This window comes from Trachymyrmex cornetzi, unplaced genomic scaffold (genome assembly GCF_001594075.2).
Source record: "Trachymyrmex cornetzi isolate Tcor2-1 unplaced genomic scaffold, Tcor1.1 scaffold99, whole genome shotgun sequence".
In the NCBI taxonomy this organism is placed as follows: Eukaryota; Metazoa; Arthropoda; class Insecta; order Hymenoptera; family Formicidae; genus Trachymyrmex; species Trachymyrmex cornetzi.
The window spans coordinates 1,146,456-1,165,896 of NW_017300343.1; the positions used below are offsets into that span (position 1 = coordinate 1,146,456).

The following is a 19,441-nucleotide window of genomic DNA, read 5'->3' on the forward strand; positions in this document are numbered from 1 at the left end:
CTTTTCCTTTTTCTCCTCTTTCCCGTTCGCTTCCTTCGTTTTTCGCGTCAGGATTCGTTGCCTTTATCCCGGTGCTCTATGTCGGATTTGTAATTCGGCAACTCAGAGACTGGGCCTGACGTTGAGTTCAAAAGCAGATAAAGTTCAAACGTGGCTGTGTATGCCAGAGGACTAATTTACACGGTTCAATTTTAAGGGTTAGAATTCCAGATGAAAATTATCCAAAGTAAAAAAAGCCGTTGATCGTATAAAGTGGAAGAACTTTAATTCCTTTTAAATTGGTAACTTTGAATCTTACTTTATCATAGCTTCTATTCTGGACAAAGTTAAAGGCTCTTTATTTCTCTCTTTCTCTCTCTTTGTTTTTTAACTTATATTTATATATATATATGTATATATATAATATTCTCTAAATCTGAACCAGTGGATAATCACTGATATCGGTGCCACTGGTAATCAGTGAGAGAAATGTGAAATTCCTAACCTAGTTAACCTTTATTATGTGATTTAATTAATCTTATTTTAGTGCATAAATTCAATGAATATAGTATTCGAAGATTGAAATTAACATATAAATATCAATATTTTAGGCTATATATAATGCTCAAACCTTTTTTTTTAATTTAATTTCACTGATTATCCAGTGCCAGATACGTCACTGGGTGATTAGTGAATAGTGGCATACTTGGCACTAATATCAGTAATTATCCACTGATCCAGATTTAGAGAGTATACAAAACTGAATCTATGTATGATTAGCAATATTTTTAATTTACTTAAATGTAAAATAAATAATATAAGGTTTGATAAAAGAAAGTATAATATTTTTATTTTACAGAGATACAAATTTATCTTAATTTTAAGTATCTGCACACAAAGAAAGAGAGAAAGATAGTACATACATTCTTTTTTAAATACAATTAAATATTTGTTCTAACTCACTACTTATTAACTCGAGTTTAATAACATGATATTCCTGTTTTATAAAACCAAAACATTTTAAGAAATTTTCTCAAATAATATAAAGTATGTCTTCATATTTATACTATCTTCTTGTAAACAAGCAGAAGATAGTAGCACAAATAATATCTAAAACGGATCCAATTTGTATTTTCGTTTATTGTGTGATTATTCGCGATGGATTATCCAAGGGAAACCGTGTAAACATTTTATCCCAAGTGACTAACGTGTAGTAAAGCGTTGAAAAGCTTCCTTCTGCAACTGATTATATTACGGGGATACGAAATTCAAATTTTATGTGTGTATATGTATGTATAATAAAACAAACTATATCAATTCTACATTTAATTAAAATTAATTGAGTCACATTATCAACATTATTTCAACAGTTTTATTATGGGTACATTATTAGTAATACAGATATACTGATTTAGAAAAAGTTAATTTTCTATTAGCGAATTGTGTACTGTATTGATTAAAATAACAATTATTTCAATTGATATTTTAATTAGCTGCAAATATTATATTTATGGGACTTAAGATAGCGTATTTTATTTTTAATATCTTTATGTAATATTAATTATAAAAATATAGAAAATGTACTCTCTTCTAATTTATGATTGCAAAACATTTTTTTTTAAATAGATAAATATGAATAAATTTTAAATTTGTCATGGACTAATTTTAACTAAGATTAGTACTACATGGTCACAAATTGAAATTTTTAATCTTGGCTTAATATTATGTTTTTTATCTTAAATTATGTGTATTAAAAATTTTATGTAATGATAATGAAATAATATTTATATTATAGGCAATAACAGATATATATAAATATTATAATAAATGTTGATATTAATAAATGATACTATAATGCATATATTGAGAAACTATATTTTAATAAATACAAAAAAAATTAAGAAAATATAAAAGTTCATAACACAAAATAATGTGCGTGGGCTTACACGTTGATAGGTATGTAAGTGTTTTAATTCTGCTTATCTCTTCTTTCGCAAAGTAAAGAGTGCAAGATGAACACGTGCGAGAAATTTTGTCTCTTTCGGAAGAGAGCTTGTATGAAGCATTTCAGAGGTGCAATGCTTCTCGCAACTACATCAGTCCCAGAGGAATACGAGGGCGCGTAAATCCGTAAATCGGCTTGTTACTCATCGCAGCTCCCCTTGGCAATTTTTGCATGAAGGACCTATCAGGTTGTTAACGTTGAAGTAAAGAAGATAAAAAAGGAAGCTACACTAGCATACTATATGCTTCGAAGAATGAGGAACAGACAGGCTGTTATTTATGAAAACTAATAAAATTTAAGCTTTTAATCTCAGTTAAAAGAAAATTATGTGACATGAAATTGCGAAAATGTCAATCTTTTATATTTATATTTTTAAAATTTAAGATGACAGAAAAGGCAGTTTCTTTAAAACACGTTCTTAATTTTCTTGTTTGATCGTGATCCTACTGCATATTAAAATGATTAGTTGAAAAATATCAAGAACTGCACGCTTTATGAATTTATATAGCAATTAAGGGGATCCTAAAGTCCTGTATTACCGACTAAAATACGTACAATTTTTGTATTGCGAATACTCTTTTTCTCTTTCACGGATTCGAAAATCCTTTTCCAGGATTAAAGTATACGCATTAATACGTGACTGTGAATTGGAGTCTACGCTGAGAATGATCAAAAATTTCGAAATCGATATATTTTTTACCATTTCTTAGTGTAACATGGCGTCTCAGCTGTCAAGTCGTGACAACATTTGCTTGATATGAAAGTTTTGCAACCTGTACGTACGAAATAATGATTCACAGTTACGTAATTTGCACAAATATACAACGTCGAGTTTTCAGAATTAAATTTAGACTCTTTATCGCGATGAATTCGCAATACGAAAATTGACACGTGCGTGTGACTGCGTGTATCATAGGCTGCGTGAGATATTGCTGTGGTAGTATAAAAAGACATGTCGATGTGCGGCGCGCGGCGCGACATCTAGTGATTTTTCGGAGTTCGAGCTTTGGTTTAGGATCCCCTTAATTGGTTGGCTTTTGTGGTAGGTTTCGAATATTTCGTAAAATTAATCTAGTTGAGCGTGCAATCCAGGATGCGGCTGTGAAAGTGCCGCTGCAAGGGTTACACGAGGGCCTCAAGGGCTACAACTCGTAGAATTCGAAAGTTTAGATTGCACCTCCGTGCCTTGGTCCCGACCAATTGGTTTAGTAGTTTCGACCAGTATAACAATGGCGGAAAATGTCGAAATCAGAACGTACTGGTCATGGGAGCGATCTTGAGACATCTCAAACAAACTTTGTTATTCTGTTTGCTTCAGCTAAAAACGTTAATATTACAGAATATACGTATGTATTGTGCTGCAAATATTGTTTAATTGTCGAATCTCTTTCAGAGAATTAAAAAAATAAATTTTGGTTTTTTTCTTTTGTTCCTTACAAATAATGTTTTTTAATAAATTTTATTTTTAAACATGTATTTTAGATTCGAATACATATTGATCCCTCTATAAGAAATATTGGACTTTGTACAATCAATTTTTTGATTATATGAATTCTGGTTGATAAATTTCTCAATCTGTAAAGAATAAGTAAAATTCAATTCAACTTCTATGATAATAAAAACTCGTTTTTGGAGTTTTCACAAATGCATGTGTAAGAATTTTTTCAACTTTTTATACAGTTTCGAACAATATAAAAATCTGTACTAAAGTTCATAGACTCAGATTGCAGACGAAGGATAAAATTTACATTGCCGACGAATGATCGATGTTTGAAATTTTGATGTTTAAATAAATCTAGTATAAGCTTTTTTTTATATATTAAAATCAATAATTTAACTTAAAAGTAGAACATGTTATTTGTATTACGGTATTTCATAAACGTAAATCTCGTACCGTCAAAAATAAATATTTTTTTTATCTGAGTACGAAATTGATAGTGCGACTATTTACAAAGTAAAACCGCAATATACACTAGGTATGTGTACCTACCGGCTAACCAAAATGTTTTGTTTTGTCCTGTAAATTGTTTTTTGAAGTTACGTTAAATTGTTTTAATATTAATATTTCTTTTCTTTACGAAAATGAATTTAATTTGTATGCAGAATTTGATTGGTAACAATTATACTTTTATATAATTTGTGCTACTATAGTGTATTATACTTATCCAAAGTAATTTATTAAATTTTGTTATATATTATTTCTCTCCTCTCTCTGCTACATTAATTAATAAGAAGATAATACGCGTTAAAGATGATCATTTTCTTTCTAATTCATCGTGTATTAGACTAAAAGAAATTCTTTTTCTGTTGCAGGCTTAAGACAGCGACCTACGGATTCTCCGAGAGGAGGTGAGTTTCGTTTAGTTAATTTTTTTTTAAGAAAACCTGACTAATAAAAACGAAAGTATATCTTTCTTCGGATACTACGACTTGGAACGATGCTCGCACCGCGCTTTCTGATATTTAATATCTTAATATTGTAATATTTTAAATGCAAATTCCGGAAAATTAGCGAATTGAATTTTTTGGAAGAATGAATAATAATGATATATAACATTATATTATTATTTCGTTTATCAAGAATGTTTCTATCATTTGTGTTCTACGGATTATGCTTACGTTGCAATATTAATTACATTTATTATCACTGTATTAACGTAAAATAATAATATTATCATAATTATTATCGTAATAATGTTTATTATTCATCACGATTATCGTGCCACCGATTGAACATGTAACCATGCGATTTACACCGCCGCGCGCGTGGACTGTGTGTTACATCAAGCGTATGTAATCCGGTGTGCGATAAAGAATACATATATCGATTCGATTTAACAAACTCTATAGGCATAAAATTTAATTCGGAAATGCGTCCGCACGAAATACTAAAAGCGCGCGCGGACTAAACGCGAGTGCTAAAACTCATGATCGCTTGTACTACATTTCGGTGCGCTCATTAGCGTAATTAGCGTAAGCTATTCACGTTCTGCGGGCCCATATCGACGTGGGACAAACGCTGGTATGTTACTTCATTAACTTGCGAACCATAGGACTCTAAAATAAAAATATTAAAGCGTGATTAAAGCATTGTTAAATTTGATTCTCGTAATTTCATCGCGGCACGCACGCTAGATCGAACGCACGCGGGATGTGCATCATATTTCGCAATTGAACATCAATTCTACATCATCCAAATCTTTTAATTGCATTTTCTAACTACAAGGGAATAGCACAGCCGCTACTGTGTATTTTGAGCGATTTCTCTCTCTCTCTTTCTCTCTCTCTCTTTCTCTCTCTCTTTGTATCAGAATCCGCTTTAAAAGCAGTACCACGCTTTGCAATCGCACGCTGCAGCACAAAATGACGCGTTTGAAGAGAATATGTTATGGATTTTGTGACGAACTCTATGAGTGCTTTATCGGTACATTACGCCTGTACAAACGGCCGCTCGCGTTTTACGGTCGGTCAGGGGTTCGCAGAAGAAAATTGAAGCGGGGTGTTAGCGGCTTTTCGCGTGCTCGTTTCGGTGCAGTCGAAGCTATCTCCACTCGTCGTTAAAACGCGCCAATTTTTCAACTTTCGACTGCTGTGTCCATAACGCTAAAAAATACACGATTGTTGTAGGTGCGGCACGCAAATTATTTCCGATGAGTTTCAGTTTGATTTTTATTCGGATTCGTGACATTACTCTTTCACGAAAACAATTGAGTTTGGTCCACACTCGTGTAAACACGCGCTCTACTTCAACCCTAATTCAGATTGCTATTAATCGAGTTGCCGATTTTTATTCCTTTTTTTCTGATTGTGCAATTGTACTCAACGTAAACGAATTTAATTTATAGCTTTCGCACATAGATATATAATTAACTTCGTGCCACTTCATGCGCGATAGATATGCTTATATACCGATGAAATGAAATAGGATAAAAGTGAGTTAATTTTATTAAAACGTTATTATGCTCTCTAAATCTGAATCAGTGGATAATCACTGATATCAGTGCCAAATATGCCACTATTCACCCAGTGACGTATCTGGCACTGGATAATCAGTGAAATTCAATTAAAGAAAAAGAAGATTTGAGCATTATATATCCTAAAATATTGATATTTATATGTTAATTTCAATCTTCTAATATTATATTCATTGAATTTATGCACTAAAATAAGATTACTAATTACATCACACAATAAAGGTTAGCTAGGTTAGATTTCACATTTCACTCACTGATTACCAGTGGCATACTTGGCACTGATGTCAGTGATTATCCACTGGTTCAGATTTAGAGAGTAATCATATAAGTCTAAAGATTTACTGAAAGATAAAAAGTAGTGTAACGATTCTTTTTAATCATGTCTAAAAATAACAGGTAACAAAATGAGTGGAGTTTTATCACGACGTGATTGATAAAAGACGTTTCTTTTTTATCATACACATTTTTCATAAGCGGTAATCTATAGTAATGTAGCGCGTGACATTATTCAAATTGAATCGTTCGCACCGATTCTTAGTCATCACCGTCGTTCGCTCTCGATAACGCTATTTCGCTGATTTCTGGAGTCGCGAACTCGCGTTGCGCTGGAAATTTGCTATTTATCGGAGAGGACCAGAACGTCTCTGGCGCGAGTCGTTAAAAAGTAATGTATTCTGTTAGCGGCACGGAATACCGACGAGAAAGAGGAAGGAGGGATCCTTTTATGTCAGCGGTTCGTACGGATGTTTTCGTCAAAGGACACGCATACCGTATCTTCCCTATATAGCTGTTCAGGGGAGGGTGGAAATCTCTTGAGCTTGGCTTGCTCTTGCTCTCTTGTAGAAAGCTAAATTGCCCCCGTCTTCTCCGACGACACCGCTGAATTTTTAGTTCGTTTCTGAAGTGTTCCGCTATATCACGTTCATTTGCGCGGTCGCGATGCCATCGTAGACTTCTGACGAATCAGACGCTCAGCTTAACAGAACGTTCGATATTTCGTAGAGTGTGAGAGGAGCTCTGTGTACGTAGAAATACTGTTTAAATTAATGGTTATATTCACATATTCATTATAAATATATCTAAAATAGAATAAGAGAAAAGATATACATATAATAAAATTATATTAGTTTCTTTCGAAATGTAGAGAAAAAAAAAACATTTTTATTTTTGTTAGAATGTATTATTTCTGTGCTTTAAAAAGATTTTATTATCTCAGTGAAAGAGATTTTATTTGAATCGTTAGTAATCTAAAAAAGATTGCGTCTATAATGTGTGCAATAGGTATCCAAAAATATTGACATAAATTCAACTTCTCTAATACATACGTAAGTATTGAAAATGTTCCTTCTCTCTCTGTTTGTAAATGAAAGAATTATTTATTTCAGACTAAAGTATCATGCACTCAGAGAAAAACGTAATAACGGCAACTGAAAAGGTGACTACAAGTTTTATATACAGCATAATGTACGTAATTAAATAATTTATTTTGTAGTTATCGAAACTTTATAAAATAATTTATCTATATAAATTTATTCACAACTATATACAATAATTCTACATAAAACTTGTATAGTTGCTATTTTTATAATTGCTATTACTACGTTTTTCTTTGAATTCATAATTTAATTTCAAATAAATCTTTTTTCGTTTACATCAAGTAGAAGAAACTTCTCGTATATATATGTATATTGAAAGAATATATCGGAAAGTTGAGTATCTATGTATCGGTATATCTCAGTACCTATTACATACATCGAAAATATGATTTTTTTAGATTATAAACAATTAAGATATCACTAAAATATTGACATCTTCTTTAAAAAGCACAGAAATAATACGTCTTTAGAAAATAAATGTTCTCGTATTCCATTTTATTTAATTGGCTTAGCAACGGGTTTAATTCAGTCTAGTCTGTAAATGTGCAAAATGCTTTTAAACGACGCTTTTAGCTTTGTCTCGTTCGTATTTATTCGTAATTCATCTTTTTCGCGACGCAGACCTCACTACAGCGTAATATTTTATTCAAATTCGCGGTAAGATGATATCTGTGAACACCAAACGCAGAGATAAATTCTGTCGAGTGTGCGATCGATTCATTCGCCGGCAGAATGGTTTAATTTAAATAGCAGCGACGGAAGCTTCCTACGTAATTACGGTTACAACTGAGGTTTTGTTTTGTATCTATAACAGGATGTGCGACACAAGATGTGCAAATGTCATGCTCGTTTCTAATGCGAACATTCAATCCTGCTGTAATTAAGACCGAACGATACTTGCCGCTTTGTGAAAGTTGCGATTGTTTTGTGACAATTGCGACGACGATGCACTAGAAAATTGTTCAAAGACTCGAATTTTTGATATATATCCTAAGATGCGAGGCTTGCGAAAAAATTAATCTTATTTTCGTGATTCTCTCTTTCAAATATTTATACGCATCTTATTTATCGCTTTGTTTTAGTATATCACGTTCAATATAATGCTTTTCATCATACGTTTGACAGGAACACATTCCACGTATAAAAAGTTACTGCAAACTTCAATAGTAACTATGATTCAGGATTGACAAAATTACTTTATAAAAGTTACTGGTTTTAAAAAGTAACGTGTTATCGTTATTGTTGTACTCAAAAATTATTATTAATATGAAAAAGAAATTTATCATTATTGTTACTTGGAAATTGTAATAAGTCGTTACAATTCCGTTAATTTTTCACCGAATTCTTGTAACTCCTTTTTTAGAGTGGTATCCAATTGTCTTGGTCACTAATTGATCGGTTCAATACGAGATCCAGAGTAATTTTAATAGTTGTACTTAATCGCACATGGGGCCAAATATAACATTGTCTTCCTCTAAAACTTGTTTGTGCACATTTCATACACATGTATTGTATAAAATAACGATAAAAGTAATGATTATATTCATTTTTGTTACCAAAAAAGCTTTTGCTTATCATTAATGTTATAAATAAAGAAATATATCGTCGTTACCCACTCATTACTGAAAAAAGTAATTGTAACGATAACAATATTACAAGTAACGCGTTACTCCCCAACTCTGCTGTCAATTTAGGCGAACTCGTACAAACATACGTTAGCCTATATAAAGCAAGAAAAAGTTATGCTTTCATTTTACTCTCAGAAGAGAACATTATTCTTAAAAGTTGAATTTAACGTTTCTCACAGCTGCCGAATTTCTGTCGTCGCAGAAAACTCAGAGATCTTCACTTGAATTGCCCTAATAACGCTATTCAGCTACATTCTATTTTCGCGTAAGACCTTTGACGATTCCCTTCGTGTGTTCGCGCGTTGTATACCTAGGAGACTCGAGTCGCCGCTTTTCACGGTGGGTAACGTTTGAATCTACCCCTCGTATCTAATTCTGTTTAGCGGAGTGACCGAGATACGTTGACGGCGTGGCGCCGCACACTGTACTGCGTCGCACCACGTCGTGGCGTTCCCGCTTGCGGGAAAGTTTAAATTATCCTGTCCGCTGGGAGGAAGCATCTCTCTTCTCCGCGGGGATACGACTCGGATTGGTCGAGTCTGATTAGTTCGGTGGTCCCATGCCCATTTTATCCCTACTTTACTTTCCACTCTATCTGTTTCTCTCCTTCTCTCCCCCTCACCCTCTCTCTTTTTCTGTCTTAATGCTTAATTTTCTCTATTATTCACTTTGAACAATCTCAAATTTTATTTAATAGATTTAAATTTAGGCGTGATAAAATCTTGCAAGATGCGAGGGCTCAAAATGACTGATTATCTTGTGCTGTACAGAATTTTATAAAAGATCGTTTACTTGTATGGCAGTACGGCTATAGAATAAAATTTCTTTGAAGATTCGAAACGATCAATCTCTAAACGCATTCAAGATAATATTTTTCATTTTGATTAGTTATTTAACAGTAATCCTTAATTGCTATTAAATACATATTCTACATATACACATTGTTTATTCTTTTTATATGTATAATTTCTTTCTCTATAATGCTTACATTTTACTATTATACTTTCTGCCTCAAATGCAATTTGTATCAGAGCTTGAAAGAACACTGTCTCAGAGCGTATAAATAAATAAATAAATAATTCTGTTCTAAACGATTCTATTCTATTTTCTCTCTCTTTCTCTCTCTCTATTTTTCTTTCTCTTTCTTTTTTTCTATTATTTTTCTGTAGTATAACTAACTATTTGTTAGACTAAAGAGATTGGCAATAGTCAAGATGTTGCTACAGCTTTTCTTTCTAACTAGAAATCGCAAGATCTGGCAACGGCTGATACTATATTCATTTCGAATTTCCTCAGCTTCCTTCTCATCTTTTTTTTCCTCTTTACGCAGATCTTCTCCTCTTCCTTTTAATACGGATACGAAGCATCGTACACCGCGTATAGCTACGAAATAACGATGTTCCTCGCTTTCTGTTTAATCAAACCTCTTGGACTAACATCTCGATGGTTTCGGAAACCCGTATCAATTCACATAATGAACGCCCGGAAGGTGTAGAAGCGGCTTTATGGGATCTCGAAGCCGTCTCCCGAGAGACGTGGTCGGCTTGGTTTAATCAGCTGGCGGATATTCCTACGATATACACAGCAAATTTCAAATCCAGTCTCCAAAGTGGCGGAGTATAATGCAAATGGAATTTCTCCAAGTCATCGGAAGTTTCTTAATGCACATATTCGTACAGTAGGAACAATCACCTGGAAATTTCTTTAATAGAAAATTGCCACGAGTCGTTGTATGATAAATAAAAATGTTATTTTAAAAGCTGCAAGTGATAGAACTTAAGTCTAAATGGACTAAATTTGAATATGTAGAAAAGTTTGACGCGTATCTCAATTAGAACTACTCATAAATATACCGTGCAAGCGCGCGAGTAAATGAACAGTAATAATTTCGCTGTATGTACGCGGAATATGAAAATGTGTAATGCAAAATGAATGTCTAGGGAGTCGCCACCTGTGGTGATGATCTGGATTGGACCTTGGTGCGACGCAAGCGATCGCGTCGTGCCGCTGCCATAAACTATCGCTTCCGGTAAATCACGTTCCATATCTCTCGGCGTTGATGTGTATCGCGCGAATTAATATTTATGGCATTACGTTGACCGTGTCCTCCCTAACGCGCGCTCACGCTGGGATGCGTTCTCCGAGTAAGGGAGGATGGGAGCGTTAGGATTGACACGAGATTGCATTCGTATCAAAATGCGCGCTGCGTAGATGTCAGGTGCGCTCTGTCCTCGCTGGTCCACGTCGCTTCGAAACGGCGCGATGTGGAATCGAAAAAAAAAAATATATATATATATATATATACATCGAGACGAAATAAACGAGATAGAAATGAAACGAATTCAACGAACCGTAGAGTATACATCAAAGAGTAGCCGTGAGGGCGAGAGCGCGAGAGGCGCGAGTTTCCCTTTTGTATGGATTGCCGCGGTAAATGGGATGCAGGATAAAAACTGCTGGATTACTTTCAGCGATTCATCATGTATCGATCAATCGCGACACAACAGATGCTCATGCAAGCATACAAATTTTAGATCTTGCGTAATCGGTTTATATTTTTTTTTTTTGACATTTAATCATGGAATCAGATTTAACTTTCGGTTGCAGGATGCTGTTCAATTTTAGTAACTGCGTTGTAGTTGTTTTGATACAACGCGGCGTCGCGTTGCATCAACTTATATTTTTGATCAAAAAATTCCATTAAAAGTTGATATCGAAAGTTAATAAAGTAAAAAATGATATTGAACTACATATTGTAACAATTTCATACAAATTTATTATAAAAGTAATCACAATGGCGTGCCGGTAAATATTTTTTTATTTTCTCCATTCTTGTAACTCTGCATAATTTAAAAGTAATTTTGCAATTTTTCGTGTGACACAATTTCTTGCAATTTAAAAAGTTTTAATCACGCATTTAAATATCTAATAACGGAAAATAGACGCGAACGCCTTGTAGAGACTTGGTATAATCTTATTGCGATTGAAGTATCGTACAAAGAACATGTTGTATTAGCGTCGCAAGTAACGAGAGGTGCAGAAATTTACTTCGAGATAAACGTGGAAGAACGTGGTGCGCGACTATTATTATTCTCATGTAGATCTGCAAAGTTCTGCGGCATGGATCTGTTGAAGAGCGATAACGAGGCGAGGAAAGCGCGCGAACTTGCTTCTCACTGAGACGCATTCTACGCTAATTCGCTTGAACAGCAAGTAGCGTCAGTACCAGATGTTAGACGGCGCCATTCGGCTGAGCGCCCGCATTTCGATCTAAATTTTATAACGGAAATTATAAGCGAAATTCATCTTAAGTCGACGCGACGGCGCCGATTAAAAATTTCGAAGGTATAGAAAAGTCATACAGCGTATTGAAGATGTTTAATATTTCTCAAAAGATATCTTTACAGCTTTTATTTTTATGAAAACATGATTTTATTACAGACCTTCAATTGAAACTTTTGTCAAAATAAAACAGAATAATCCGAATGAAAAGAATATGAAAAATGAATATTGATTGTAATTGGTGGACGTGGAATAAAACTAAATCGTTATTCATATCTGAATAAATCTGAAGAAGCGCAAGGAACGTTGTACAGATTAATAATATAATGATGTTACAATCTTTACGGTGCTATTCTTACGGAAAAACAGATTACACATTACAAAAACAATTACAGGAACCAGTTAACTTAGCTAGGCATTAAAGTGGAATTAATGCAGTTTCGTAGTTTTATTTACGCTTTCTTTCGTTTGTTCCGCGATTTAATTACCTCTTGTTTCCGCTCCTTGATAGACATTTTAAATTGGGTTACGGATAAATCTCCTTCCTTTTTTACGCTCGATAGTTTTCTTTTAAACAATTCTACGAAAGCACTCAATCAGTAGCAAAACATTAATTCTTACAATTTTCGAAAAAAAGTAATGGATTTATGATGCTTTCGAGATTTTCGATTAGACTAAAGGCAAACAAACGTGGAATGAAAAGCTTTGAGGATTGCCTCCGTCGATGGCTGCAGTGTTTCTAAAGGTGTAAGTCAGCCTTTCGTGCACTCTTCTTCCCCCAACGGCGCAAGTACCGTCGATACTCGTCAGTAATGCAACTCGCGCTATTTAATACCGGACCGACGAAGTATTTCCCGGGACCGTAGGGGCGAAACTCAATTAACAAAGTGGCTCGTCATCGTCTCCAACATCGAAGCGAAATCCGTTTAATGCACTTTATCTTTGTTGCCGCAGCAACGGAAAGCACTTGAAATCCGTTTAATACACTTATCTTTGTTTCTACAGTTTACGGGGACCGTTTTGCTTTTAACGTTTATTAAGTTACTGCGAAAGCGTGGCAAGACGTGAAGCGAATGCGTCGGCATATACAGAGGAACAGATAATTTTGTCAACGGCAGAGGTTACATATATCTATTACATTTTTACACATACGTTTCACGGTCTCCCTCTCATAGGTCTCTTCTTTTTCCTTTCTTTCATTACGATGTGCTTAACCATATTGGCTTCGTGTGAGACAAGAATCAGTCGGTGAAAGCAAGAAGAAACTTTATGATAAAGAAAAACTCGATGAGCTTGCAGGCATAAGTGCAGGCTTCGAGTTTATAGGTCAAATTTTAATATCTCCAAATACCTCGCCTGTAAACATAACCCGTGTAAATGGCTTGGTAATTTAAACGTTGAATTGTTTCGTGCGAGTCTATTTTTACAGCGTGAGAATCTCATCGTGCATCGATCTCTTATACATCTTGTCGCACAAAAACTCGCGAGATTTTCTCAAAGGGCGGACAACAAGAAGGAGAGCGGGTTCGAGCACCCACCGGGGCTCTCGATGGATCAGAGAACTTCTTTGTACCGCCGAGTGGATTCCTTCGTCACATTCGACAGGTGCGCGCACGCTCGAGGCTGAAAGTAGACAGCACTTCGCGCGGAATTCCACTTCGACTTTTATCCCGAGGGCGTTTCGAAACCTCCAGAAAAGCTCGAGCCCTCACCAAGTCCTCGTTTTATTCCCCTACTTTTCTCTCCTTTTTGTCACGATTAATTGCGTCGAATAATTTCTGGATTCCGGCATGGTACTCGTTTCTCGTAAGCGACTCGTTGGCGAGATAGACGCGAGTCATCGGCGACGACAACGACTCGAAATTTGCAATTAGAGAGACGGAGTACCCACGGTGAAATCGTGTCCAGCTGGTCCAACCATGGGAACGAACATGGACAGTCGGCCGCTTAATGGAGACAATTTATTATTTTCAACTTCCGAGCAAGCCGTACAACGGGTCGCCTCTCACGTTTTCTCCCGGTGCGAGAAAACTGTTATGGTGATGGATTGTAGACCGAGAACCGGACGGGAACGCGGGAGAACGGAGATGTGCAGCGGAATGAAATCGGCCAGAAATGAGGGCGAAACTAGGCGAATACAGCGGGTTAACATAGCCAGGGGTGGAGTCCAAAACGATTATTTTACCGCATAATCGTGCACCAGACAAGTTCACTAGTCGGGAAATCGAGCTTTCGTCGGAACTATACTGATTACTTTGATATGTACCAACCCAATGTCGCTTTTACGTCTTCATTCGCGCTTTGATGCGTTTGAGATTGCTCCGATTTTGCTACTGTTCTTTATATGCAAATTTTCTGCGAAATATCTCTCCCTGGTGATAGGTGTCCACATTTAGGATTGTCATTGTATCAAATACCCGTGAAACACAAACTAATATAGTAATATTGTAGCAATGTTATAATTTCCTACTCAACACTATAACTAGATTATGTACAACTCGTATTATATTTATATTCTTGAGTGAGAAATTATAATATTGATGTAATGTTGCTATTAATTTGTGTTCTCTGCGGATAATAAGTAACTTTACGAGATAATTAACGTTATATATAACGTTATATATATTCTAATAAAAATAAAAAAGAAAGCGTTATTAACCCTTACAATACATGGATCCGTCGAATTTTTTCATCTATTCAGAATGGTTCAAAAAATCTCTAAAAATTCATCAACATACTTTCAACTTTCTAGAATAAATATTAGAACTTCATTTTGGAAAATAATAAAATGTAGTATAATTTTTATAATTAGCGAAAGACTCAAAGAAACTTGCACAAACAGGAATCGCTCGGTCTCTAGTGACCCGACCTTGTACGGTAAGGGTTAAAGTTAAAAATATTTAATTTGAAAATTGAGGATCATTTACAAATATATTAAAATTTATATTCTAATAAGAATTTCCTCTCAACGTGAATATGCGTGGTGTTTCCTCTTCAACGATAGCGCGCAGCGGAATACCGATTCTCGGATGCTCGTATCATTATCTCGACCATGCAAACAACGCAACCGCAGTCGTACATCTATAGACGCTACGGACAAACTACAGAACCGTCCAACCTTTAATGCATCGCCAAGCGATGTTGTTTGTCAATGGCAACGGGACAAGAGGGAACTACAAGTGCGCGCGCGGGCGTGCGCTCATGCACACGAGCACATATGCGTAATACACGTGCCAGAGTTACCGGGAATTGCGAGTCGCAATTTGCTACAGCCGGAATTCGTAAGGCTAGGTCTTGAATACAGCCGCGGGGGTGTGTCGAGCTAATTGGCTGCGGGGGCGAACTGGGCCACCGACGGTTTACTACCGCCACCGGCAGCGTGGCATTTTGTATCGCGTGTCGTGTGCGCGAAGTTTCCGACATCGGTGATTTTAATTGCGCTCGGAAAATCGGTTTGTGGCACGTTCGGGCGACGAACGCGTCAGACTGATCCCTATTTGAGTTAAAAATGACGAAAATGAAACGTGCGCGCGCGCACTGAGAGAAAAGATTTTGTTACGGGAACAAATCAAGGGAAAGCAAATGTGATATTTGTTTAAAAAAAACAATCGATTTGTTACGATTGCAAATTAATTCGTCAATGTAACAAATAATCAATAGTATCGCTAGCAAATATAAGAGGCTTATATATATATATAAAAGTCGTAGACGGTTGCAGGGTCTCAAATCGTAAGAAATTGACTAATTCTAGTCAAGTATTCTCCCTGTATTTGACTGTGCTTGGTCGGTTTCTTACACTGAGAAAAAAATGTTGTTGATTCAATTAAAGTCTATATTATGGGCTGTCAGTAACATAAGTGATTAATTCATGCGTATATTTTATTGACATAAAGGCTTGATTATTGGAATAATAATTTATGCCTTTATGTCAATAAAAATATACATGACTTAATCACTTATATTAGTGACAGCCCGTAATATAGAATTTAATTGAATCAACAGCATTTTTTTCTCAGTGTACAACTTAAGACTCCACGATCATCTACGAATTCTACGTAAACGAGCTAAAGTCTATCCAAAAGATAGGTTAGATTCTATATAGTTTGTTTCTGTTACTAATAATTGGTTGGTATAGCAGACTAGCAGCAATCACAACAACATAATTTGTTGTTACATATTTACCGATCACCGGTTAAAGGTACTGGTGGCTTGCTAAATTAACAAAATCCTTTCTCTCAGTGCGCGAAAACAAATGGCTTCGCGTTACGAGAGAACAAGAGTAGGATCTCTCGTATTTCTCTTTTAACTTTTATTTTAAAACAAATAGTCTCCGCCTTATTGTTATGCATGTGATTCACAATTGCGCGACTCGAGGCTTTGCTCGCGAAATTATTCTAATTTGGATTGTTGAGCGTTATTATCTACTCAGTTAGTGTTTACGTATGCATGTTTATTGTATTTGTGATATTTAGTGTTCGATTCATATTATTGCAATTTATGCTGGCGGCGTCATGTCATTATACCATTTGCGATTATGGTTGGTTATTATGCGCGCGTGATACACACACTCTGATATTCGGAACTAAATAATTTCTTCATCGGCTCATAGGCTCGCCTGTCATCGACATGCAACGCGCAAATCGACGGATATTGAATCGCTGAACTTCATTCGATCTTGCCGATGGGTGAAACGCGGGTCGTACCATGGCGAACGATTTCAATTTCACTCTCGTTATCGATCTGCCGCACGAAACGAGAGTAGGCGTGCATCACACGGAATTAAAAGTTTATCGCCCGTTTCTGGAATACGTAATAACTTTAACGTATGGTACGCCGACTTGCACCATGCGAAAAATTGTTAATTCGGTTTAGGATGGTTTTAAAAAATATAAATTCCATATTTCTTTTTAAATAATTTCTGGAATTAATTTGTCTTTCACGAAATGTCGAATTGAATAATTTTTTTATGGCCGAAAGACATCTCGTATATATATATACAATAGAATTTTAATTTAAATCATCGTACAGTTTCAAAGAAATTACGTCCAATCAAAAGCTTTTGATCAAGAAAAATTTATTGCAAATGAGTCAAAGGATCCGTGGATAAAAGGGCTGACGATAGTCGCAGAATACTCTGTATCATACACGTTATATTTTACTCGCTTATTCTGCTACTGGCATATATTCAAGGAATTCCAATACACGTTCGCAATTACACATGATATATATTGTTAGACGTGCTTAGAATATGAGAAAAAGCTCGTTCGTATTCATTGCCGGGGATATCGTTCGCTGTAGCTGATAATCTTAATAATATTTGTTATTTTGATAAATATCGGAAATAACAGGCTAATTTAATATCTAAACAAAGAATTATCGGACGTATTAATCTTAATAAAAAATTGGATAAAAAATTTCATGTTTTATGGAAATTGAAGATTGATTGGCTCTTTAATACCATACGATTTCTTACACCAACGTTTGCCGCTGTACAGTACAATACACCTTGACATTAACGATTCTCTGGAATTAAGTGCACATGAATGTTTTTCATGAGCGCGGACGTTAAATATCCCGCTCGGTCATGTCCGGCGTACTTTAGAGAGACGGTCTGAAGGTTTTATTTCGATTTCGCGCTACATTTATCGATTAATGGCTATCTTGAGAGTGGCTGCGGACTACTCGAGTCAATTTGTCGATGGCGAAAATGTAGAGCTACAAAGAGGGAGAAAAAAAAACGAGGCACGTGAAGGGCTAAGAAGGTCGAGAGGCAGGCGAAGATTTTCGCACTTATCCTTTATTCTGCGGCTAAGACTGAATACGAGCGAAATTTCTGCCGTAAGGACGAGAGTTGCGACACGGGGGATGCGATCTAAGGAGCTAGAGGGTGAAGTAAGAAGTAAGGAGAAAGAGAGAGAATTGTGATAGAAAAGAGGGTAATTGGTCTGGCAAGAGAGCGCCTCTTGTCGTCGCTTTTTCAGACAATTCCAGACGGACATTTTAGCCACCGTCGTCGTTTCCTCTCGCCTCTCTAATCCTCGTTTCTTTCGTTATAACGCTTCCGGTTTTGACCGTTCTTACTACACGAGCATGAAAATATTCTCCTTTGCCTTCAGACAATCTCGTAATCTCTCTTTGAACGGTAGAGATAGATCTGCAAATATTGCAGTAGATATTATGAAAGCGGAAATTCCGTCATTTCGAGGGTTTCCGATAATCTTATTAGTCTTCTATAATTTCACGATTTGTGCATTGGGATTTTTGCTGTCGTCATGCTGAAATATAATTGAATTTATGGATGTTGAAATGCGTTTGAGAGATAGGAAGAACGTTCTTAAATTCATGATCGTATCAAATTATATCTTGGTCGAGAGTTTCACGATACGGTAATCTGTTAAAAAATACTTTTTATTATTTACAAACACGATTGCGCAATGAACTTTTATAATCGACTGTTTCTGACTGTTTTGTTTTATGGATATTACTCATATTACGATAATTGTTCGAATAAATTATTTAATATTGTTAAAATGTTTTATATGCAATTCCATTAAAGCTTGTTATATTATTCCTTATTAATTCTTTATTTTTAAAAGAGTATAATTATATAATTTTTTTATGTCTCTTTAAAAACACATGTATGAAGAAGTATATTAAGTATGATAGATAAATAGTGATTTATGTGAAACGATTTTGTCATTTTGTGTTTAATTGCAACTAAGAAATATCGATATTGTACCATCAATAAGTATACTATGTTTCGAGATTAAATAGCACCAAGTGCAATTGTTTTTGAAATGAGGTCGTAAAGACTCGGTTCTACGTTTTCCAGGCGTGAAAGTACTACTAGCTGTCAATATTATCACCGCTTTGCCATCTTCTCTTTTTTTACAATTGAGTTAATGCCTTGTGTTGAACGAGTCCTTTCAACTTCTGTCAAATCATTATTAAATCGTGACATTAACGTCGCCTTCCCGGAAAGCTCGAGAAAGCCAATAAAGTGGATTCTTATTTCATCAAAAAATTTAACATTTTTTGAATTATTTCCTAATTCAAGAATATAATAGTCATTAATTATTACGTTGCTTGATATAAAATCGAATATTTATTTATATAAGAATTTTACATTATTATTATTTTATACACACATGTCCCTTTGTTAAAGAAGGAAATCAGTGATTCTAGTATTCATGTTAC

The 19,441-nt window shown here is 35.2% G+C and overlaps 1 protein-coding gene across 3 annotated transcripts in view; it reads left to right on the forward strand.

The window, feature by feature from the left end:
* The window catches only part of tei (irregular chiasm C-roughest protein teiresias), a 371,551-nt gene that overhangs the window by 126,858 nt on the left and 225,252 nt on the right, over nucleotides 1-19,441 (forward strand). For all 3 annotated transcript variants that reach the window (XM_018521735.1, XM_018521737.1, XM_018521736.1), the window contains exon 3: nucleotides 4,298-4,333. In XM_018521735.1, the coding sequence (XP_018377237.1) occupies nucleotides 4,298-4,333 (36 nt within the window). The remainder of the gene's footprint in view (nucleotides 1-4,297; nucleotides 4,334-19,441) is intronic.